General features: G+C 39.0%; 1 protein-coding gene across 1 annotated transcript in view; it reads left to right on the top strand.

Annotated features, from left to right (window-relative positions):
* The window catches only part of LOC104527027 (anoctamin-4-like), a gene marked incomplete at its 3' end in the record, with an annotated part of 184,869 nt that overhangs the window by 81,839 nt on the left and 76,739 nt on the right, over positions 1–26,291 (top strand). Inside the window, 2 exon segments of the mRNA XM_029085611.1 lie at positions 9,105–9,311; positions 24,868–24,978. Of these exon segments, the coding sequence (XP_028941444.1) occupies positions 9,105–9,311; positions 24,868–24,978 (318 nt within the window).

Here is a 26,291-nt window from a genome sequence, read left to right as displayed (position 1 = left end):
TTTTATGTTTTGAATTATTTCTTACTATTTGTATATTACAATAACATTACTTGCTGATAGGTATTACAGGTGGTGTTTCAGTAATTGAAATTGTAATTACTTTTTGGCTTGTGCAAAGGCAACTGGTATTCTAATTGATAATTTTTAATCTATTTGATATGTTAAGTTACATTTTTCAAAGTATGAAGTCATTACAAAGTAAAAAGCTGGGATGTTCCAGTCCAGATAAGGTCAGATTTATTTTCTAAACAAAATTTTTGACAGTAATTCTTGACTTTAGGACTTTTTTTTTCCTAAAATATTGATAATTTTTTGATTGAAAATGTTTTATCAGCCTCAGGTTTTGCTGTCTATTGTGTCTATCGGATTTCAGGAGAAAGCGTTCTTTCACACTGCTATTTCAATGCTGAGGCAAGCAAAGGAAACTTTAATTTTTTTTTCCCAATTACTCTTCAAAATGCATATTGTTCAAATATTATTAAAAGTCCAGTTGTAAATCAAAGTAGATCTTAAAACAAACAAAAAGACTAAAGTAATAAACACAGCAAAAATGCAGTAAGAATTCAGTCAGCTTGGATGGTGATAAATGACACTGATTGCAGCTTGCTGGGCAGACTGAAGGGGACCATATTTTACATGCAATTGTTGTGCTGGAAAGCAGCCCTGAGGAAAAGGACTTGGGGGTAGTAGTGGATGAGAAGCTAGGCATGAGCCACCAATGCGCATCTGCAGCCCAGAAGGCCAACCACATCCTGGGCTGCATCAAAAGAAGTGTGGCCAGCGGATTGAGAGCTTCTGCCCTTCTGCTCTGGTGAGACCCCATCTGGAATACTGTGTCCGGTTTTGGAGCCCTCAGCACGAGAAGGACATGTAACTGTTGGAGCATGTCCAGAGGAGGGCCACGAGGATGATCCAAGGGCTGAAGCACCTCTCCTATGAGGACAGGCTGAGAGAGTTGGGATTGTTCAGCCTGGAGAAGAGGAGGCTCAAGGGGGATCTTATAGCGGCCTCCCAGTACCTGAAGGGGGCCTACAGGAAAGCTGGGGAAGAACTGTTCACAAGGACATGCAGCAATAGGATGAGGGGTAATGGTTTTAAACTAGAAAAAGGTAGGTTTAGGTTGGATATTAGGAAAAAGTTCTTCAATATGAGGGTGGTAGATCATTGGAACAAGTTGCACAGAGAGATCCCCTTTCCCATCCCTGGAGATATTAAAGGTGAGGCTTGATGGGGCTCTGAGCAACCTGCTCTAGTAAAGGTGTCCCTGCTCACTGCAGGCGGGGGAGGGGGGGGGGGGCGGGGGTGGAGTGTGTGGACTAGATGACCTTTGAAGGTCCCTTCCAACCTAAACCATTCTATGATTCTATGATCCCAGTAGCCTGGCAAAAATAGCAGTATATATGCACCATGCAGTGTGTTTTCATTTTGTAGAGAGGAACTAAGTAATTAATTGTTAGACAGAAATAGAAATATAAGACTTGTAAATGAATCAAATTAGGTGTCTTGGGAAAAAGGTTAAATTTATTCACCCAGGCTCATAAGAATTGAGTAGGCAGCACCTTGTATTTGGCACCATGTTCCTGCAACACACCCATGACAATCTCCAACAGGTCAACAGCAACCAAAAAGAGCTTTATATTCACTTAGCTAAGATTTTCTCTTCAGTCATGCCTAAGGAAGGTAAGTGGTTTTTGAGACTGTCATATAGACCATTAAGTAGGACTATTCTGACTCTCTCCAAGACATTTTCATGACTTCAGGTTGTTATCCCGCATCTCTGAACACTACAGGAGTTTTTCAGTCATGCTAGATAATCAGTGTTGAATGCTAGCTTGTTGTAATTTAATAAACTACCTTCAGGGCTCTGGAAACAACCCCTTGATGGTAGGCCTAAGGTAAGCATGATCTTTTTATTCATTAGGACTTTGACAGTCCTGTAACTGGCTCTGGCTGTAGTTTTACCACAAGTAACGTAGCCACTTTTGTAGGGCAGAATAAACTATTCTGGCTTAAAACACACTTGCAAGTGTAAACCTGTGCCTCCCTGGAGTCTGTGGCTCTTTAACTGTTAGTTTCTAAATTGGTGCAGAGAAAGCTGCATAAACACAGCATGTACCCAAGCCTCTTCTTCATGGAGTCCTGCTTCTAGTTCAGACCTGCCTTTAATCACAGTTCAAAAAGCCAATCCTAGCACTACCAGTTACTGGCAGGCATGGGATGACGTTACCCTCCTCCTGTTGAAGGAGAGTAATTAAAAAAAAATAAAATATGCAACAACAAGTAATATACCTTTGTCAAGGTTTGTTTTGGTGATACAAAAGGGCTGTACAGTAATACTTTTACAGGTAAGTGATGAACATGAGACCTAGAAAGCAACTGAAATGGAAAAAGATGCAACATATAAATGAGAAATAATGCAGTATTGTGTCCTGCAGCCTTTGCTTGACATAGGGACCTTGAGCAGGTGTGTTAGGAAGGAGATCCCTGATTCACTAGAAAATTGCCTAAAAAGCTGGTGAATGTGACAGAAAGGCAGAGCCTGTCTACAAGTTTCTTTGGGCAAATGAAATTACAAGGGAAATAACAAATCCAGAAACATCATTGTGCCACTGTGTAAATCTTTGCTGAAGGCATAGCATGAATGTTGTGGGCATTTCTGGTGATACTTCTTAAAACTTTCTTAGTGTGCATTTCAGGTCTTCATTTCTTGAAAAGGGAAAGAAACAGGAGGAGTGACCAGGGATGATCAGAGGTATACAACGTCTTATTGGTGAGGAGCAACAGTGTAAACCAGGTCTCCAAAGCTTGTGAATGGAAACAATAAAGAGAGGATATGGTAGAGCTCTGTAGTATCATGAGTGGAAAAGAGATGTGAAGGGGAGTGGTTGTTCATGATCTCTTCCAATGCAAAACTTTGGAGATTACATGCTTTGGACAAGGAGCTATTCCTTCACAGGATCTCTGGTTTCTTTCCATGGAGAACTATATATGCTAAAAATTTATGTAAATTCAGAAGCCAACTGGACAAACTTTATGACAGAAAATGGGGAAAAAAGTAACATTTAGGGAACAGTTTCTGAAACTACTACAGGTCTTGGAAATCCTGTCATCTCTCCAATGTTTAAGGCAGGGAGTGGGGGAGACCATGCAAGCCTCAGAATATTGAACACATGTAACTTGTCGAGATGCACAGTGTTATTAAGTGGCTTTCTCTTCAGCCAGTCCAGCTCCAGGGAAGTTTTGTGACTAGTAGCTTTTCTGTTTGCTCATTTAAAGATTTGCAGTTGTTTGGGGGTTTTTTTACATCTGACGTAGTCAGAAGTGTTTCAATGTTTTCAAAGCTATACTTGAAGCATAATCTGGGCTTAGATGCAATTTCATGAATCATTCATGTTACCAGTGACAAAAGATTTGATGCTGTGTTAGAGAAGTGATATTTAAGCTTCTGAAAAATTATTTAATCTAATGTGGAAATCCTGATGTTGCTGTAGCTTTTTTCCCCAAGGTGCAGAGAAAGATAGCCATGCTTTTCTGGATGTGTTTGTTATCTAAGTAGGGCATAGGGTGGGGGAAAAGAAGAACTTCCTTTAGACTGTGCTTTCAGGCATGTGTACAGAGAGCAGCAGGTGAATTTTTCTCTATTATTCATTCATTTCCACCTAGGATTCAGAGTAAGCAGAATCATGGCATCATGCATAGCTACCTCTGCTGAGTCTCAGATGAAACTGTTTTTGCATGAGAAACCTTTTATGCTACTTGCCCTTTCTGAACTTCCCCTTATCAAGGCTAGCTTTGAAACATGAAAAAGCTGAAGCTGTGTGCAGAGCACCATTGATTTTAATGGGAAATGTGGCAATTTGCACAAGGTGAGAAAAGAGTGCTTAGCTATTTGCATTGGACAAATTATCTCACTTTCTTCTTTACTGGGTGTAAAAGTTGAAAGGAACTAAATATGTAATTTTTCCCTTTATATACTGCACCTTAAAGCCTCATTTTCCACTCTCTGACCATGCTTCCAAAGTACTTCCTTATGACCTTGCTTATCTGTGCCTTGATGACTGCAGGCTTTCCAGAGCTGCTTTGCTTCTTGTGGCCCTACATGATACTGCAGCTGAGATTTTCTTCCTCGCTTCTTGATCTGTACTCCCCTGCACTTGCTCTACTCTGAAAAGGGCCTTGAAGAAAGAGTCTACCTCACTCTGCTCCTAAGGCCTCCAAATAGGGCTAAAACAGAATAAGAGACCCACATAAAGGAGAGAAATAGCTGTAGTAATCTGTCTCCAGCATGAGCACTGACACTCTGGTAATACCAAACTGAAAGGACTTATTGCACCTGTCAGCAGCAGTTTGTTATCGCAGAGAAGGTCTACAAAGCAGGTCAGAGCACTTGAGGCTAATTAAGCACTGTTAGCTAATGGATTGTTTATATAGTTTTATAACTCTGCATTGCATTATTATTGCTTATTCATGTTCATATTATCTCTGGCTAGAGAAAGACACACCTGGAAGCAACCCATAAATATATGTCTGTACTCCAAAGTGGTACACGGTGGAACAGAACTGGTGCTGACCCAAACCTGACAGTTGCTACTGGGGGGTGCCTCCCCAGGTGGAGAGATGTCTCAATCCTCTCACAGTATAAATTGGATACAGAGCCTTGCTGACCCCAGTTCTGGCACTAGAGCTGTCTCCACCAGTAACAGAGCCACTCCACTATGCTTGGTCAAACAGGGCAGGCATGCTGGATGAGGTCCACTGGGTGCAGGTGTTGCTCCATGCAGAGGTATGTGTGGTGCACAACACCTGCTAGCCAGGGCTAAGACATGACCAAAGCAGATGTCCCATCAGATGCCTTGGCAGAGTGACTTCTGAGCAGTGCAGGATGTGGTCGTTCATCACTGTAGCATCTGACAAGCCAACAAAACAAATATCGCCATCATGTAAAAAACTTTGCATGCAGGCACACTGTAGTGCTTTCTACTTTTAGTTATTTCACTCTCCTTTTTTTTCTTTATGTTTCTTTTTATTGCTTTCTGACTCTGAAGTACTTTAGTACTCCACTTAAATGTTCTCACATGCAGGTTTTATCTGGAGAATTATAAATTCTTTAGTGTTATAAGCCTACTACCACTTTATAAGAGGCAAAATATGGTCAATGTAAAAGAAATGCTGCTTTGGAAAAAAAAAAAAAAGGTAAAAAAAAGCAATAAAAGTTAGCCACTTTTGGAAAAAAAAAAAAAAAAGGTAAAAAAAAAGCATAGATAGGAGCAATAAAAGTTAGCCAGAAGCAGGATAGAGGCTGCTCTTCCCTGCTGGCAAACAGCGCAGCTGAGGGAGGTTGGTAGGGAGTGAAGGTGTTTCTCTTACGTGAACCTGCAAGGCTCAAACAGAGCTCCTCAAATCAGAGGAGAACAAAAGGGCAGCAAGAAGAGCAGCTCCTCATGGAAACAAGAAGCTTGTTTGGGAAAAAAAGGTAGAAATATGGTAAGGAAGAGAAAGACGTGTAAGGATTTGAAAATACAGGAAAGGAATATTGCTGCATGCAGGAAAGGAAAAGAGCTGAGTGATACATACAATACTTGAAGGCTCAAATTGCTTCCAGCTTTAAAACACTAAACTTTCACTTCCTGCTCTTAAATACTTGATTTGCAGCCAGCCAGGTGTAAGTGTCTGAGCCCTGTCCAGAAGCTCATCTTCCAAAGTGACGAGTTGGCTGTGCCTACTGGCCAGTAGGTAAGTCTTTCACTTGCCTCTGCACTGCAGCCCTGCAATTGAAATGGTTGCTCATGATTCATTATATTAAACCAGAGGAAGAGGCAGGAGAAACTCCTGGGTTTTGTAGGGTCTATACTGCCTGTCAGAGCATGCCAGCGTGCTCCTACTCAGCTACTGAGGCTGCCAAGCTCACTTAGAAATGGCCATGCTTCAGGGAAAGGTGCAATCAGAGGCCACATAGGCCAGGCATACAGTGGGATTTTGGTGTCAGCAGCTATAAGGCCAAGCCTAAAGGCAGGAGAAAAACTTCACCAAACATAGTTAATTGAAGACACAGTCTGCAGTATACTGCTGAAGAACTTGTCTTTCTTTCTAGATGTCTTGTCTGAGTATTGTCATGCTACAAAAAGTAATTGATGTCAACTTTAACATTTACTCTTCAGAGACCTCTGCATTGTTTTCTTACATCTCTGACCCACAAATCCCAGGATTCATCAGCAGTGTGAGTTATTTGCAGGAAGAATAGGGAGGTTTACTCTAGGGTCTGCTTAGTGCCAATACTTCATCAAGTTTTCTTCTCCCGTAAGCTGCATGCACTATTCCCAATGCTTCTCTACTTTTGATTTCCCTTCTCTTTGTCTTTGTTTTTCTGCATGTTCTCTGGGGATGTATTTTTCAATTGCCAGTGTCTCTTTTAAAAGGACCTTCACACACAGCAAAACAAGTTAATACCACAGCTTACTGCAATATTGCCATCTTACATTTTTGCAGACATTTACTTCTAGTTTAGCAATAGAAAGATGCATGGAGAAGCAAGATCTGGTCTCTCTCTGGAAAAATCTGAAATTATAATTAAACGAGGACACTTGCACCTTTGGTCTTTACCTGGTTCTTATGAAAATAATGAAAATTCACTCTATTAACTGCAGTAGCAAAGAGAGTGTGGTGAAGAACTCCCAACTGTATTGAATATATTGGTGACACACCTTTGGTGTACACTATGGCAGTTTTTGAGCACTTCTAAATTTTAAATGTGCCCAAAGAATAATTTGTAAAATTTCTAATAATTCTGGCACATTCTTCCTCAGGTAGTTTGGCATTATAATTTTATAGCACCACTCTTTCATGAAATAAACAAAAGGTTACGTATAACTAGAGTAAAATTGTTAATTGGACATAATTTTGGATGTGAATAGTCTGCAGATTTTGCAGTCCTTAGGAATAATGATCTGGCTGTAGTATCCTTTATTGTGGTGTCTGGAAATAACTGCTGCACAAATAGTTTAGGAAGCTGAGTCACAGCTGCACAAGTTTATAGACTGTTTTCAGAATGTGAAAAAGCAATTTACTTGAACCTCAGAGAAATGTAGCAGTCATGTTTGGAACCAGTGCCTAAAGTAGATCACTCATTTCATGACCAAATGAAAGCACAGTCTTACTGAGATCTAGCTGGTAAGTATATGCCCATGCGAGGTTCATGTTTAGCACTGGTAGAATAACTTACTGACTCCAATGTAAGCTTCAGAGAGATGGGTGTTTTAAACAGTGTGACAGCCAGTGGCCATGCTAAAAGGAAACACTGGTGGTTAATTTTTTAATACCTTAGGGATAATTGCACAATATTGTGAGCATCACAAAGTTCTAGTGACTGCACAAGAAGTAGAGAACTCATTTTACAGCTGGGGCTATGCTTCCCACTGGTTGAAGCCCTTATGGCTAAGTTATATGGATAATGTGGTCGAAGAAGTATGGTGTCCAGACCTGCTCGTTGTCATTCTGCTCACGTAGATTACATGCTGCCTTTCCCAAAATGAATTAACTGAAATCCCAGGGTGACTGGGATTTGCTGTCTATGTTAAAGAAGATGTGAGTTCGACAGCCTTTAGAAGCAGCCAGCAGTTACATTAACCCTGTAACTGGGAGGTATATGAGCAGTTGCTGCAGGAGTCCTCGTCTGTTAACCCTTCCTGCAGGAGATGACCTCTGGTGAAGTGCAGCAAATTCAAGTAGCAAGTGTACAGCTTTGATTCTGGATGCACAGAGCCATCTTAAAGGAGAGCAATTTGCACAGCCTTTCCTCACATGTGCAACGCCACTGTTATCACCATTTGCCTACAGAAGTGATAGCTCTTTTCACCTTGGTAGTACATTATGGATCAAAGTGTATTAAGACTTCAGAAAGTCAAAACCTCCTCCTTGACCCTGAAGGTTCACATACATAGACTTTCAGTCATTAAGGCATTCTCTGACATTTCTTGGAGGAGTCTTTTCAGAAAAATGAGCAGTCTAATCGATGATGTCTAATGATTTTGAGTGTCTGCAATTTACAATGTACTTACAGTATCCATGTTTCCAGTTTTTAGGGTCTACTTTTCCATCTGCTTCTCAGCTTGTCCATTTTTACTTTGTTTTTTTATTTAAAAAAAAAAACAGAGTGGCTGCTGATAAAAGAAGTAAGAGTCACAATTAAATTGAGCATAAAACAGGAGCATAGAATTATCATTCAGCTTTGTTGCCCAAAAGAGATTAAGGTTTTCACCAGAGTATGCTGAGAGCAATTCAAATGAAGTTGGAGCAATTGCATCAATATGAACATAAGGAAGTCAGAATTGGTGCTTTTTACTGCAAGATAGTATTTTGTTCTAAGACTTTATAATAGACACATGGGAAATTTCAGCTTTGCTTTTCTCTTTGGAAAAGTAAAGCCTATTTCTATTTAAAAATTGGCTATGTGATAAATCTGAGAATGTTTGGTGTGAAAGACAATTTCTAGTGTTGTAGGTAATATTTCACAGGACTAGTGAAAGTGGAATTGTTTTTCAAGCCTAAGGTCATATTATTATTGCTTGTAGCCTTACCATTTTCGCCAAAACAGACCTTTATTTTTTCCTTAAAAACTTATCACTACCTGAAGTGAAGCATCTATTCCATATGATGAAACTTCCTACAACTTTTGAATGCTCCGAAGAAAACAATCCATTATTGTCAAGTTCTAGTCCATCAATCAGAAAACTGTCATTTAATAAACTCTGTGGCAGTTACCTCATTAATATTGTCCTGTGTGAGCTATGTGGGTTTTTTGAAGGAATGGAAGGTAACTCCTCCTGCAGGCTAGTAATGCAGTAAACCATGACTGTGTACTACTTTAAATATATATTAGTGTGGCTGACTCTGATGTCTGCAGCACAGCAGCAAAGGTGTTCACATTTTTCATTTTCATAGAAAATTAATGGGGTTTTAGGGTTTTTTTGTTTGGTTGTTGTTTGGTTGATTGTTTTTTTTCTTTTTCTTCTTCAAGAAGGCTGTTATAGCTCTATGGCAATTTTTTTATTTCAGTTTTTCTGTGCTGGTCTCCTGTATCTAATAGTACTAATTCTTATTCCTGTCAGGTATAAGTTTATCTATTCATGGGGCTGAAAAACGTGTGCAAATCTGTCAAAGAAGAACTGCAGCAAGCTACCCAGTGTCACAGTGTCTGCCTGTGGTTGGACATCCTTCACTCCCACAAGTCAGAAGGTCAATAAAAATGGAAGCCTCATCTTCTGGATCTAGTATTTCAGCAGTCACTGGTGGAAAAGCAAAAACCCATCAGCCAGGTAACAGATTTGGCTTGACACCTTTTTCAGTTCCATTTCTTGTGTGATGTGCCATGATGTTGTGAAACTGGTATTTATAACATAAGATCATGCTTGTATGGAGGTCAATCTATAGATCATCAGACCTATCAATTGATATTTTGTCTACATTTTGTCAGTTATAGATCATAGGGATTAACAACATTTGGGACAGGTGAAAGTGGGAAATAAAAATGGAAGTTTAATCATAAAAAACATAAAATGTAGTGGTATCCAAAATGTTAATACATAGAAAGCTATGGGCTATTGTTTTTTTTAATACTTGCCCCCCTTATGTATGTTTAATTTTTATCCCTGAGGTAATGGCAATGCTCTAGAGGTTGAAGGCATCCCCTGTGGAACTCAATAATTTACATTACATTGAACAAAGGCACAATCCAAAGTGTAGATCAAAGTCTTGATGCTAGAACGCAAACAAAAACTCTAGATCTGAAGGAGTTTCTACAACATATGTTAACTTATTAACAAAGCGAAACTTTTTAAAAGAAAAACAGAATCTTCTGGGAACCATCAAATTCTAATTGACATCATGAGTTCATTCCTTGTTATGCTAATTGCCAGAGCTATTTTAGAAGTATCTTTTCTTATAACAGGGGAGTACATTTGTGGTGGCCATATCCAGACATTTTTCACAATGAAAATTAAACTCCAAATTTATTTCCTGAGTAGCAAAAATTAAAGCTGCCCATGAAGCCAGTTTTGTAGCTTCTACATCAAAGAATCTCAATAATCTTCCATCATTGCTGCCCAGGAAAGGGCATGATACACCCTGTATGCAGCTGCTTGGGTGCTGCAGAACAGAGTTTATTTGTGCGAGACAGAGTTCTGCCTGCAAACCCTTAGTGTGCTTCCATTACCTTACAGATCTAGTAAATTACTTCATTTTTGTAGAAGTTGAAAATTTAGATTATTTATTGCAGGTTGCTGTGCAGGTCTATTGCCATGAGATTCATGCATCCATACCATTTAGTCTCCATAATCTTTGTCAACATAAATTAAGAATTTACAGTGACTCATAACCATGTTTTGTTTATTTCAGTCCCTCTGTTCACTTCTTTGTCCTTCTATTTTTCAGCTATGTTTTTTTTTCTTTGAAATACAGAAATTACTACTACAGAAATGTTGATGGTACTAAAGACATAATCATGACTGGAGCATGTTAAAAGATTGACAAAGAACCTCTGCATCACAGTGTATGAAAAAAGTATCTTGAACATGCACAATAACTATGTTCATTTTGAGCTGCTACAAATTCTACATCTATGTGTTGGTAGATGTGGCCTGTGCTTTAATACTAAATGATGTGCAAGCAACATATGCTGGCTTCTGATTGAGAAAAAGATCCCTTTTTAGGTAGACCCCAGGGATTTCCTAAAATGGAGCTCATTAGTGAGCATCATTTGGATGACGATTCTCTGAGGAATTTAGCTTTCGGTAGAGTCTTATGCGATTAGTTTTTTCTAGCATATTCTGCTCTTTAGACAAGAACAGCATCTATAACCTACAGAGAACATGCTTGGCAGCTGGGTACAAAGAGGTGTTTAGTATTATGAGCTTCACTGAAGATAAGAGGAGTTAATAGTACCCAGAACCTTAAATAGGCTGCAGATTCTTATAAATAAATTGTATGTTAGGAGTTTTCTCTCAACCAAATTACAGCGTAATTGTTTCATCTGGAATGAAGTAATCTTTTTAAGATTAGGGTCTGACTTTTTACTTCTATATAAGAACATTAAATTTGTCTCTGTGTCCAGGTTAAATTACAACCATTTAGGCTGTATGCAAGTAGAATCTAAGAAAGATTATGGTCATGCAGCAATAAGTAACACTCCTAAGAAAAAAAAAAATTTAAACCTAAAATCATATGTTCTTAATTCTTAGTCAGCCACAAATTAACAGCTGTAACTTCATAACTAATTAGCCTAATACACTAGCTGACCAATGTCAGTACCTTATCTAAGGCTGTACATTATGAATAGTTAGGTACTTCAGAGAGAAAATGTTCTGACCTACGTTAATTACTCAGGTAACAGATCTTACACCACCATTTTCGAAGCTATCCTCCTGCTATTGCATACAGTAAATTCCTCAGGGTTTTGTTGAGCCTAATTTTAAATTCCTCATACAATTTGAGTTCTTCCTTCTATTGGAGTGCTGTTATCACAATGAAGTAGGTCTCACTGTTGGAGTAGTACACATTATATTCAGTCTGAAATTTCCTTTGTCCAGTTAACAAATGCTCTGAACATGAAGACAGTTTGGCATAATGGATTGTACAGAAAGGTGTTCTGAGGGCTTAAAATGGCATTTCTAATTCTTATCAATCAAAGAGGCTAGAACCATGGAAAGAGAAGGTCCTTGATAAAATGACAGTTATGAGTGAGTGTATTTTTTTCCTTCTAACAGCTCACTGCTTCTGTTTTCTGCATACCTCTTTTTTTCCCTTGGCCACTTTTCTTCTTTCCAGAATGACACCTCTTATTATTTACTCTTAATTCTTTTTAATTGACAACTGATTCCTTTGGCTGAAGTTCATAGGTAGCTGCATGCTAAGGAAGAAGAACTGTAGATATTGTTCAGTGCTACAGCACTCCTTTTCAGCTTGCTTCCCTGCCAGCTTTATTTATAGCTGCTAAGGAGCCTAAGGCTGATGACTTCTACTGTTACTCTGGGTGTTGGAGTGGCTAGGGAGCAGTGAGTTGTCTGTCATGTGCCTTTAAAAAAAAAAAAAAAAAAAAAATTATTGTGCAAGCTTGCAAAGAAATACTGCTCAGCCACAAGCAGAACCACAGCTTCTAAGCTCTGATTTTAAGCAGATCAGAAGGTAACAAGTAAATTAAACAAAACACAGAGGAAAATGGAGAAATTAGTGAAAGAAGATGACTACAAATGTGAAGTCACCTGCTGCCTTTGCAGGTGTACCTGTATGAGGAAATTTCGTCTTAGAAAGGAGAAAAGCAAAGACAAGTAGAACAATCAGTTGGTAAATTTAGATGCAGTGATATTAAGGTAAATATGCATTCCTTGCAGAATCAAAGAGGGATGGTATTTTTAGTTTTGAGAAACCCCCAGTTATCATCTCCCAGCTACACAAGCAGTTGCAGTATATTGTGGTTAATGGTGTACCAGGCTACTGAAGTACAGGGTTCAAGGAACTTGGGACAAACCTTTGGCTGGTATAAGTTGTTACAACTCTCTGGAAGATGGTTTATGATCGGTATGTACGTGTTGCACACATGGGGCTTATTTTGAAAGCAGTGTTAGTCAGCATTTAAGTAATCTGTAAGAGCAGCAGAGACAAGTACTGAAAAAGCCTAGAGGAGGTTAAACTGTCATCCCAATCCATTCCTTCAATGTCAGGGGTGGGGAAAATCTGAGGACAAAAAAAAAAAAAAAATATGTTTGCCTCACCTCTGAGAGCATGTCACCTTTGCTATGGAGTAAGCAGGACTTTAGTTTCTGGTTTTCTGCCTGCTCTTTCCATTAATACTCTTTAGTCACAGAGTCATAGAATCACAGAATCATTAAGGTTAGTAACCTTTAAGATTATCAAGTCCAACCGTCAACCTGCATCACCATGCCCGCTAAGCCATGTCCTGAAGTGCCATGTCTACACATTTTTTGAACACTTCCAGGGATGGCAACTCCACCACTTCCCTGGGCAGCCTGTTCCTATGCTTGACCACTCTTTCAGTAGTTTTCCCTAATATTCAATCTAAACGTCCTCTGATGCAACTTGAGGTCGTTTTCTCTTGTTCTGTCACTAGTTACTTGAGAGAAGAAACCAACACCCACCTCACTACAACCTCCTTTCAGGTAGTTGTCGAGAGCAATAAGGTCTCCCCTCAGCCTCCTTTTCTCCAGACTAAACAGCTCCAGTTCCCTCAGCCACACCTCATAAGACATGTGCTCTATAGCATTCACCAGCTTCATTGCTCTTCTTTGGATACACTCCAGCGACAAAATGTCCTTGTAGTGATGGGCCCAAAAATGAACACAGTACTTGAGGTGCAGCCTCACCAATGCTGAGTACAGGGGAATGATAATTTGCCTAGTCCTGTTGGCCTTCTTGGGCACACTGCTGGCTCATGTTTAGACGACTGTCGACCAGTACCCCCAGGTCCTTTTCTGCTGGGAAGCTTTCCAGCCACTCCTTCCCAAGCCTGTAGCGTTGCATGGTGCTCTTGTGACCCAAGTGCAGGACCTGGCACTTGGCCTTGTTAAACCCCATACAATTGACCTTGATCCATCAATCCAGCCTGTCCAGATCCCTCTGTAGAGCCTTCCTACACTTGAGCAGATCAACACTCTCACCCAATTTGGTGTCGTCTGCAAACTGACCGAGGGTGCCCTCAGTCCCGTTGTCCAGATCATTGATAAAGATATTAAACAAGACTGACCCCAAAAATGAGCCCTAGGGAACACGGCTAGTGACCGGCTGCCAACTGAATTTAATTCTGTTCAACACAACTTTCCGGGCTTGGCCGTACAACCAGATTTTACCCGGAGAGGAGTACACCTGTCCAAGCTATGAGCTGCCAGCTTCTCTAGGAGCATGCTGTGGGAGACAATGTCAAGCCTAAATCAGAACAATGTTACCTTACATCTTCCTGTTGGTGACAAATTCCTTTATTCTCAGACTCTGCAGAACTTGTCAAACTTCTAGGTTTTTTAGGAGTCATTCAATTTACTGTCTGTGGGAAAATTTCCTTACTCAACAAGTCTAAGCAGAAGTAAAGTGAATTCTTTCATTGTGTGAAACTCTGGAAACTTCTTAGGTCTTCTCTACTTGCAAAGCTTGCTAACAGTTGTTACCCATTTTGTAATAACACGCATTCAAAAGTTCTCCAGCAAGATTTTCTTTGTCTGTGCTTTCTGTAAAGGCCTCTGGTTAAACTCTATCACGTTCTGAGGTGTATACAGATTTGTATATATAATAATGTAGGTATTCATTTATATCACTTGTACAAATTAGGCAATCTACACTTCCTACAGGAAGGGTTGTCTTTGAAATCACTTATTTCTAGAATTCAGTAAATATGTTATGTAAAGAGTCTTCACTCCAGTTAACACATAAAATATTATAGAAATTTCTGCTTTTAATAGTTTATTGTGCAAAAAAATCTCTTTCAAAGCCAAAGAACAGTACATTTTGGAATGGAGATTCCTTGCTACCTGAAATGACATTGGCATGTCTATGACATTTGGGAGAACTTTATGTTCAATGGCAAGGAAACACCTACTAAAAAGACTTGTTTCTGGCATTTCAGTGGAAGTCTAGTGGGGTTGTTGAAATTCAGTGAGAATCTTTTTTTGGCAGTCTCTTGCCTTTTATGATAAATAGTACCTGATAGATATGCTATAAATGTTAAAGGAAGGTGTGTTTGCCTTTGGCATGCTTTTCTTGACTTTTGAATCCTCTTTTTTACTGCTCATCAAACTGGAGTTGTTTTTTTTTTGTTTGGTTGGTTGGGCTTTTTTTTAATGGCTATAGTTATTGGGCACAAAAATAAGGAAGGAGAGCTAGTGGTGTTGTCCAGCAGAACACCTTAGGAGGCAAGGAAAATGCATGGTTCTTGAAACTGTGGCAATCAAAATTAAAGCAAAAAAGGAAATGTATGTTTAATGAGCTTAGTCACAACTTAATGAACTTTGAATCATCAAGGAAGCTAGAACTGAGTCCTTCAAAAGTGATAATTTACTTTGTAAAAGACACCCTTTTCTCATCACAAAATGCGCACATGATTGTCAGTGTTCACATTTGGGTGTGAATGGTCTTTAGATCTGTGTTAGCTAGATGTGATTTGTTGGTAAAATCACATTCTCTTTTATTTGCTGACTAGCAGGACATCTCTCTCAGACTAAAAGAACAAATTCCTGCAAATAATTCTGCCAGAGAGCTCTATAATGCAAATAATTCTTAGCAGCAAATGCATGTGTGGTGTGGGAATGGCTGATATAAACTCACTAGAAAATTTGAATTCACACTGACAGTAGTGCTGTTATCTTATTTGTCTAACATTATTGGGGAGCGGCCTTTTTCAATATGCCTTTTACTGGGTGTATATAGAATTTCCTCCCATGTGGAATGAAACATGGAAAAAGCAAGAAGATTTCAAAAGAAGTTTAATATTCTCTTAATTAAAGTACTTTTCATATTACAAAAAAAATACATTTGAAAAAAAATGTCCCTATGTATACAGGACACTAATGTTGAAGAAACCAGCCTGCATACTTAACTTTTCTCTTTGTCTATAGCCTGTGTTTGATATCATGCAAGTTTGATGCACCAAACAAAATTTCTCCCATGTCTGTGCCTCAAGCACAAGCTGGAAATACATCCTTGCTCAATACAGAGATATAGTTCATTCTTCTGACTATTGGCACTCCTGAGCCTCTGCAAAGCTCCTAACAAGAAGAACAGTTTGCCTCAAATACAATGAGGACCTTTTGTCACTTGACTGAGTGACAGGTTGTCTCATGATTGTTATACAGCACTTTGAACTTCCTGTTCCTAAGCTAAAGTCTCCTAAAGTGTTTATTCTAGCAGTTTGGAGAACAGTTTTGCAAACATGATTTAAAAAAAAAAAAAAAAGTGAGAGGGTAAACCACTGTTTTTTCAATGCTAACTGTCTTGTTTAATTTAAAAATAATTTACTTAGGCAGAAAATGCATCCCTCAGGAATCGCGATAGGCTATGGTATAACATGAATCTGTATAATTGGTTTTTACGTTAGAATCCACCTGGAAGAGACATCTGGTATCTTGTAAAAGCTGTCTTGATGTCCCATATTATAATTAAGTAAATCTTTGTTGCCCTGAAGTTATCTGCTAGGTCATGCCTCTTATCCCTGTGCAGCCAGCTTTTCTGCTTGTCTCATCAGTAAACTGATGACTTGAGAACTGAACAAGCTTTTTGCAATAAATAGTTTATCTATCAAATGTTTTCTTCCTCTCCTCTTTATGAATTGCTTGCTAACAACTCCTGATATTGTTAAAGGTAGATGGTAACTAAGGGTTTTATCATTCACAAAGTAGTTAGATTTTTCAAACACGGACAAATGTCTGAACATATGGGGCAGTTATCTTTGATAGCTATATTTTTAAATGTGCGCGCGCCGTGTGAAAGTGAAGAGAACTAAAAGACAGTCATTCCTACTGTCATTTTTATATAAATAAGAGTAACAGGAAATGGGCTGAAATGTTCTGTCCATTTAGATCTCAGACTTATTTCTAGATTCTCATTTGCAACATACAACTGTGCAGAAACGTCTCTGCTGAGTTACACACTGTGGCTTTGTGCCACTTTGAGATTGTCTCCTGTGGATTGCTATCCCAGGCATCATGGCACTTGAAAAGGATAGTTTGTTCCCAATAGGAGAGCACACACTTCAGTGCCCTGTCTCTTTGTATTATCAGTGAAAAGAAGTCCTTCTAGGGGGTAATTCCAAAGGCTCATTGTGCAACACTGTCCCTCTACTGATTGTGTAAGGATCTGTACAAGGGCCATGTAGAGACAGGTAATTGGAAGTATCAGGCATATGAATATGTGACATGTTATGCCTGGGGCTTCTGAGTGAACATTTGGGTCCTTTCAACTCTCAGAACATTGAGGCATCCTCTGAGCCTAGATGGAAAAGAAGAAGGAGGTTGTGTGCTTTTGCATAACAATCCAATGATTTGGGTACTTGTCCATGTGGGAGATGTGGATTATCAGCTCTCCTCAGCTGTTGTCCCATTTGAACTTGTTGCTTAAGAGATGCCTCCCCTTGATGATAAGAGCATAGCATTAGTGGCTTTGACTGTCCGCATGCCCACAGTTCATTCTGGGCACTGACCAAATTAGAAATTCAAGAATTGAAGGCTAGGAGGACCCTGTCCCCATAGTCTGGTTTTCAAGTTATTTTGGCAGTAGAAAAGATTTTCAAGGTATGGCTTTGCTTCAAGGGCTCTCCATCCATTTTGTCTGTAGTTGTCTGGAGAAGGCATACACAGCATGAGAGAGAGATAGAGAACAAGTGCTGAACATAGGACTCCCCACTGCTCTGTAGTTAATTGACTGAGGGGACTTCTCTGTGTATTATGCCAGCCAGGGTTTAATGGAGGAGAGAAAGGACACCATATGTCTTAAAAATACCTTAGTTTGTGATAAGTTAGTAATATTAGGTGTTTAGAAATCTCCCCTTCACTACTGCTGCTTCTGAGAGATTATAAAGGAGTTTGTATTAACACAGTTGAGCATACGTCATGCCTTACAGTGTATTGCAATACAGAGAGAAACTATTTTTAAATTACCTTTCAAAAATACTTCCGGTATTGTTATTACCATACCTTTGATGTAACTATGTACAGAGACAGCTATGGCATAGGTTCTTCATGCTAAACAGAATGATTTGGGGTTTGAATTTCTTTTTTTTTTTCCCCCCCTAACATTTATTGGACTTTCTTACAGAAAATGAAGTAGCTAGCCCTATGTATTTATTCCAATAACTTTTAAAACTAACAAGGAGTTTTTGTGCTTTTACACTCAGCTTTTGATTCTCAGATACTAACATGCAGACACTTTTTTTTTATCCATAATCAGTGAGAAAATCACTAAGATAAATGTTGTTTTCTGCATAGTGGAAGATTTGATTAGCTATGACAGAGTATACACTTTTTTTAAGGTAATCTATAAACTGATTAAGACTATCAAGAGTTATATACAATTGCCTACACATTTACAGACATATATGGAAATCTACCAGGTCAGAGGTTTTTCAAAGGTCTGCAAATACTTACACAGGGTACCAAGTGTTTTTAGACTTGGAAGCACATTTTGTATTAATGCTGTTATGATGGAGCACTTTGATTTAAATTAGAAGTCTCTAAGGGCCTGTCTTTCAATGTGTATCATTGCCTATTATTTATAATTCATTCAAAACTGTGGTTGTGCTTTGTAGAACGATGGGGGGAAAGGCCTGTGACCTAGACAGGTAAAACTAATTACTTCAAATTGGGGAAATCTGGGGCCTTTAAGATAGTCACAGTTTGCCACTACAGGTACATATGTGCCGGCACTGCCACACCGTACGGAAGCTATTGCAGAGGTGGCAGACAGCTGGTCTTACCCTGATATGTTGCACTGTCATATACAGATACGTCAACAAGTTCTCAGACACAGACAATTAAACACATTACTTTTTCTGTCCTTATCCCCACTGCCATCTTCAAAAGGAACTGAAGACTGGAAACAAGCATCAAAATGAAAGAAAAAGGGAACTCGTCATACCACCCCTTCTTATAGAAATCTGAAATTGTGTTGAAGCTGTAAGGCAGAGGAAGCTTAGTGCTACTGGTAAGCATCAAGGACAGAAAAAACTCCTGAGTACTGGTTGTCTTCCAGAAAAGAGTCAAGTACTGGGCTGGTGGGACAAAGAGTTGCAAGTGGAAAACAGAGACTTTTTCTTCTGTGTGGAAAAGGGGCAGCTCAAGGCAGGACACTGGATATGTTTCTGCATCATGTGCTGGCAAGATACTTCAGAAAGCAGACATACAGCCTCTGTCCTGACTAAAGTGAGGCTTTTAATGAAAAACTGTGCAGGTGTGAGGGAACTGCCCTCTTGTATGGGTGTATCTGCAGCCACCTTGCTAGTGTGCAGTGGCTCAGCTGGGAGCAAGACCTCAGTGAGTAGAGTTCATGTGGGGAGCAAGAATCACAGGAGAGAGGTGAGTATGACTCACCGGTGTTACTAACCTGTGAACTGGTGGCTTGCATATCATCAGTGTTAACCTGACCTCCCAAGAGACCTTTTGACGTTTCCAGATTCTTGTTCTTAAATCCCGGTGGGGAGGGGAAAAAATAGGTCCTGAAAAATGCTAATATTGCAACTTTTCATATATGTTGTAGAGGAAAAAAAAACACTGAAAGACAGAGTTATCCTTCATGATGCAAAACTCATTTTTGTGTGGACTCAGCCTTTACTTTCAGGAACTGTCTTAGACGTACATGGAGAGGACAAACCTTTTCACCTGGTTAAGAGTTGTGTAAGGAAACTCTGAAACGTCCTCTTCTTTGTTTCCTCTTTTTTTTTCCATAGGGGAAGGCAGTATCTACACTAGAGTTAGTCAAGAGTAACCAGTGTTTTAGGTTTAATATGAAGCTGACCAGGGTGAAATCAGATCATCCTATTAATAATAAATTTTGAACCTTCGTAATTACAGACCCACAAATTAAAATTTATTCTGTTTTCAAAATGTGGTTACTGACCACATGTATTTTAAACATAGCTAGTATTTCCTTCTCCTACAACTCTATTTCTTTATCCCTCTATTTCTTTTCTTTAATTATTGTGTGATATTTTATCTTATCAAAAATATTCTCCCAGTGTGGAACTCTGTACTATTGTACATGCCAATTTGAAGAGCAGCAACAAGAAATTAAACAATTTTAATATATGAAAATATGTCTAATATAATCACTGCAGTGAGATCGATACACAGAGTAACACTCTGGCATCCAGTTTATGCTGCAGGACAGAAAAATGCTTAGGCAGAAAGAATATTACAATACTTTACTGGCTGATGAGGAACGAAACAGAATACAATATAGGATTTATTACAGAAAAATAATTGAGATTCTCTCTGACCAATGTAGCAAAAGCAGCTCTCTATTGAAGACTTTTGAGACACCTTAGCCTAATGATGCATAATTAGCTATCTCTGAGCCACTGCTTTCAGGGCTAGCTTTATCTTGCTAGGAAGGCAAGATATGTGTATATTATTATCTATTTGCACACATCCTATGACTCAGAGAACAGCTGTTTTTCTGATGCAATAATTGAACCAGTATGTTTTTCATCTATTGAGGTGTATTGTCCAGTGCAGTTATGGGACGGATGCTGGAAAGACCCACTACAGTGTACATTTTGTTTCATTCCTGTCACAGAAATGAGAAATGCCAGAACTGAGATCAGTAAAGCTATGGATTTCACATGTGTATATAGCCCTGACTAACATGTATAGGTAACGTTTTAAACAATTTCCATTTGAAACTGTGTTTTTGCTGTAGACAACCTGCCTTGCCAGATCGTCTCTCACAGTGAGAAGCCAGTAGAAAATGCACCTGCAGGAATGATCCTTCAGCCCATGTTGACCTGGGGTTGCTTTTAATGGAAAGGGCAGCATGCACAGCAGCTTTCTTCTTGCTGTAAATAAGAGGCTCTGGTGAGAAGGAGAAACTTGTCTGTAGAAACTACAGGCAGTGCATAATGTAGCAAATGAAAACTGCTCATATTAAAATTGTATTTCATCTTGCTAAATACTGTCCTGTTAGAGGTAGATGGCCCTGTGATAGGAACACCTACCCATATGGCATACTAGTTATTTGGTATTCATATTTAGTGTCTGTGCTGAAGTACAACCATCACGGAAGTATATGTTTGCTGCCAAAATGATTTTTTTTTTAAAGTAAGAAATTGGCTCACTATGCTGATAGAAGCCACTGGTTAGCTGTCTTTTCAGGAAGATCTTTTGAAACTATACATTTTACCCTACAGAAACTTATAGAACTGTAGACAAAACTTTTGTTTTCACTCGTTGAGTTAATTGGAAGGGGGTGAGGGAGGCACAAAGAAGTGAGACACTGATTTCAGAAAGCAACTGAGTATTTCTGTTCTGACCAATAAGCAGACCTAAGTGCTAAATCTCTTCAGGAAGCCTCGGCTGCCTCAGTGAATATGAGTCCTTTATTATGCATTGAGAAACAGCAGCACTTGTTCCATCAGCTTAATTTTGTATTCTTTATTTTGGTGCCAAATATTGAAACTATGCGCATTTTTGTGTGTACCCAAGTGCTCATGCTCAGTTTCAGGCCACAATGTGAGACTATCTATCTACAAATATAATTTACACACCACAGTGCATGTATAAAAATGTGCAGGCTTTCAAAATCTGGCTCCAGGTGTTTACTGTGCAAGAAAATAGACTTTTGCTTATAACGTTCCTGTCTAAAATGCTGATTGTATTAATTGGCTAGATACTAGATACATATATAAAGGCCTCATCCAGTAAAGAACCTGAGCATGTTCTTAATTTTAAGCAGACACAAAAATCTCTCTCGCTGTGGTGGGAGTGACCTTTTTAATATTAGTACCATTTCAACTACCTTGCTACATAATTTGCTTATCTGATACATATGTTCATTTTCATATTTAGAAGTATGTTAAAATTCTGGTTTAGAAAAAACCATCTAAATCAGCCTCTAAAACTTAAAAGCCATTTTAAAGTTTCATTTGTTTTCCTAATCTAATTAGTAGAGACCATTCAAAACAAATAAAGGAAAAAGGATGCTATTTTATGCACTACTTTATGCATCGACAAGCAAATCAGAGTGAATGCCATGAGCTAATTTAAAATATGACTTCAGTTGAACTAAAACATCTCAGTAAGTTGAGAAAAATCTTAGGCAAATACTTTAATAAAATCACATAAAATTTGATAAATCTAATATTTATTTCACTTTTATTTGTTTGTTAATTCCTCATGTTTCTGGGGAAAGAAGGCATTTCCCTCCCAACCTCCCAGGCAATATTGCTTAGAGTTTACCCAGTGGGACGTGTCACTGATAAAGCATAAATCAGCTCCTGCTAAAGCAAGAAGGAAATGCTAAAGCAAGAAGGAAATGCTAAAGCCAGGCTAGTGACTCCTTAATAGCAACAGTGACACCAGATGTCATCTTGGTTGGTTGTATGGGAGATCTGTGGTAAGACAAAAAACCCCATCTCTTTTGGACATGGGAGAGAATATTGGCTTTTTCCAAAGAGCTACTGGGCTAAAACTTCTGTCCACCAACAAATTAGCAAACATTAATTTTGCCGGTCCACAACCCATCACATAGGAGTTAATTCTCTCAGCTAGAAAATGTGGCACTCCCTCCTGCAAAGTGGGTGCTGAGAGAGAGAGGAGGGTAGAAGCAAATGTGACCTGATTCAAATCTGTTTATTGACACCATGAAGATCATGGGAGAATAAAGTGTTCCTGCAACCACTTATTTAGAAGCTATGAAGTTGGCAGATGCATTTCCTTTTCTCCTTGTGTTGCTGAAGGCAAGTCTGTGGTTAGCCATGCATTAAATCCTAAATGGCTGGTAGAAGATTATGCCTACAATTTTGATTGAAATCAGAGGATGATGTTGTTGGTCTGATACTTGTGTAGTGAGGCCAGATATTCAGGCTACTGTGAATCAAAGAATCATACAAGACTGTCATTTGTGTGGATTGCTGAAAGCTCCCCATACTGCAAATAAGTCAAAGGCAGGAGAGGATATTTGAATGCAGCAAAGTTTTTCTTAGCTTCATACGTTGTGTTATGCTGAACAAGAGCCAGGTATAGGTTGGACATTTTCTGACCACTTTCTAGATGGTATTTTCATTAGTTAAAAAGTGGCTTTGAAATAGAATACGTATATTCTGCAACAGCTTCATTTTGTTAAGAGGCCTGTGGTTAGATAGTCCATCTGATATCAGCACTTTGGGACAGCCATTGCTGGCTGGCTCTCCCTTCCTCTCTTCCCAGCCCAATTAGCTCAGATCTGTTTGAGATGCTGCAGAGATCCTGCTACCTTCAAGTGTCCTGAGGAGCAGAGATTTGGGTGTAACAAGGTTGGAGGGCTTTGAGGAGGAGGGGGTATTTTATATTTGTCAGTATTGTCGTTATTTTGCTCTAACTAGGGTTGAAATTGAAAAGAAAGGCTGGTGGATTTGAGGTCGCAAATATTGTAATCATTTATGTTAAAAGTGGTAGCTGAGTATTTAACAAGAAACTGAATTATATTACTTGAAAAGCTGCTTAGCTTGCTGTCCATTGCTTACTTCTCTACCTCCATCCTGTTGTTTATGTCTTTTCCAGCAACTGCAGTATTTTTCCTTTGTCCTCAGAATTCTCTTCTGGGGCAAATCCTAGCCTCCGACCTCTGAGGCCATCTGCAGATTTCCCTAGGCTGGTATTATATGAATAATCAGCTGTCTCACTTAAGGAATTCTCTTTGTTCCACATCATTAAATGCTGACTTCTGCTGCTGCTATGACTGATCACTTTACAGGCATCTACAAGGGGAGCTGTCTCTAATGTTCACAGTGGGTCTTTGCTGTGGAACGAAAGAAGGCACTGGGGCAAGCATGAGATGTTTTGAATTTATAATATTTTAACATAGGGAAATAAAAAAGGCTGAGGCTGGCGCGTGTATACACATTTTGAGATCTGTATTTCCAAAACGTGAAGAAGAGTATTTAAAATAGGATAAAGTAATTCTGTGCCCAGGCATATAATTCATAACTCTCATCAAGGCAGTGGTGAGACAGTAATTTGGTGAGGGGCAGGGGAAGATACAAGGAATGGGCTAGGAGGAAATTCAAAAAAGACCAGCTTGTTACAGGCAGCCTGTAGAAGGATAATGTTTCTATCAGAAGCATGAGTAATGGCCAGTAGTGAAGGCACAGTAATGGACTAAATGAACTGAAGGTTTCTTCTTCCACCATGGCCTTTTTATTGTGAAGCCATTTCCCAGATACCTCCCTCGCTGCTGCAGCTCTCTGCTGTGTGTATTAGTTACTCAAGAGCATCACGTCTAACAGATGCCTTTTTGAGAGGTCAGGTTTTGCTGCCACTCTAAAAACTGGTCATATGCCTGGTTGCTCCCTCCTTGTCTCTGCCTGTGTCAGAGTATCCTGTAGCCAGCAGCTTAAGCCTCTTTGCCCAGTACCTTTTCCTATTTACTCTTGACCTGCAGCAAACTTTCTTTACATGGAAAGGGTGTGTTTTCAAAACTTCCTTCTTTCTTTGCTCATGTTGAAAGAACACTGAAATGGGCAAATCTTGTGCCTATTTGCATGTGCAAATAGGTTTGAAACTGGGACCTGCTAGCCTATATTTTCATTCTGACGTGCTTTTAAACAGCAGCCATTGCATACCAATGTTACTCCCTTTACAATGGACTTCAGTACTGGAGGGCTTCTGAGACCATGACACGCCATCAGAGTGGTGTGGTGAGAACATATGATGTCCTGTGGCTGAAACATGCTGTCTGTGCTCTTTTTGTCCTAATGCCTGTTTTCTGTCTTGAGACTTAATTCGTCTGTTGTGTGTTAGTGTGTTTTATTTTAGCCTAGTTGTTCCTGTAGCGTTGTGTCATTTGTAACAATGCGTCTTGTCTATTTCCACACTTTGGAGTTAGTTTTGTAGATGGTATGGTGAGGGGATGCTCATGGCATGGCGGCACATGTTCACCTGAATGAGGGACTCGCCAGGGATGACTCTGCATCATTGCTGATAGCAGAGAATGTTGTTGTTTGATTCTATTTAGCTTTAAATCAGTCTGTGTTCTATCTAAAGCTTTTTGGTTTGAAGAACAATTAGTTCTGCTAGGGGGAAAAAAATTAAGTAGCTTTATTAAATGTATATGTTCCCTCACCTGAAAGCCCCTTAGCTGAATTTTCTACGGCACTGTCACAAACCCCATCAATCTCTTCAATTTCTTCAGAAGGAAGAGAGGATTTACAGGTTAACCGGCTGGAAACGCAAATATGGATAAAACCAGACATACAGAAGACAGATATGGACTTTTCAGAAATTCTTAATGCAATACAAGAAAGTAAGTTATTCCTTGGATGCAAAATTTGTTTTATGTAGAAGAATCAATTGAGATGCATTGCAATTATAACTGAAGGAACATACAAAGTAATAAACTGAATAAGTGAGTATGTATTATTAAAATCTCAAAGAAAGTTCAATGAGTTATTGAAGACCAGTAAGAAATCTTTTGCTATCAGAGAAGTAACAGTAAGATTTGAATTATTATGTGCCTAAAGATTCTAGCAGTATATATTTCCTATGTAGTAGTAATCAAAATTATTTAGACTCCTGTTGCTTTAATCCATTCTTTATACTCTGGAATGGCTGTGTGAACTAATAATGTCATGCAAATGCTGCAGTCTGGGATCTAAGACTAGATTTTAGGTTCCAGCTGTTCCAAAGTGTTGGAGTATATTCACATTTTTGCAGCTGGTCATTTTTGGAAGCAGAAGTGATAAGTTTGTCACAACAACCGAAGGTCTGCATATCTTAGATACTGCATGAAACCATCTCTTTTCACATGTAATGTGCTGTGGACTAAGAATTGCTTGGTCCACCCTTCTCAAATGTAACTGCAGAATGATCTCAAGACTTGTACTAGAAGAAACATTACTCTTGTGAACAACAGTGGAAGACACTCCCCTACCCCAAACTGGTGCAACTCTGGAATCCAGAAGAATCTGGAATTTCAGTGGGAATTTTCCTTAAGAGACTGAAAACTCTTATGCAGGCTGAGAATCAAAATGCATGGCATGGATTCCTGGTTTCCCTCTTTTCCACTTTTATTTAAAACTGGATGTTTTGTGTAGCAATTTTCTAAAGTGAGAATTGGCAACTTAAAAAAAAAAAACATTATAAAAGATATATAAGAATGTGTAAAATCATGCACTTCTGATTTTTGCCTTATCAATAAGGAATCATACAGTGTTAGGATCCACTTGGTGATGGTATTAATTTGGGAGTGGAAGGAAAACTCACAGATTCATATGATGACAGGGGTAATAATTTGAAATTTAATCACCTCATTATTTAAGCTGTAGGTCTAGGATGAACCCCCTGTTTTGTAAGTTAAAAAGCTTTTCCCATCATGAAATCTTAATATGAGATTTTTCTTTCTCCTCTCTTCTCCACACCTGCACAGCCCAGATATAGGCCTGGAGGAAGTTGGGATGTGGACTGGAGAGGCTGAAAAGGCACTATAGTCTTTCAGAGGCTAAATAGACAAGACAGATAAACAAGGATAAGCAAATTCAAGTTGGGAAGAGACCATACTGGAATACAAGAAACTGTTATCTTCTCCATTTCAAGCCCATGGCTGAGGAGAATAAAAAT

The sequence above is a fragment of the Antrostomus carolinensis genome, unplaced genomic scaffold (genome assembly GCF_000700745.2).
Source record: "Antrostomus carolinensis isolate BGI_N321 unplaced genomic scaffold, ASM70074v2 scaffold1426, whole genome shotgun sequence".
NCBI lineage: Eukaryota > Metazoa > Chordata > Aves > Caprimulgiformes > Caprimulgidae > Antrostomus > Antrostomus carolinensis.
The sequence above is the reverse complement of the archived record's forward strand: the minus strand, read 5'-3'. Positions and strand labels throughout refer to the sequence as shown.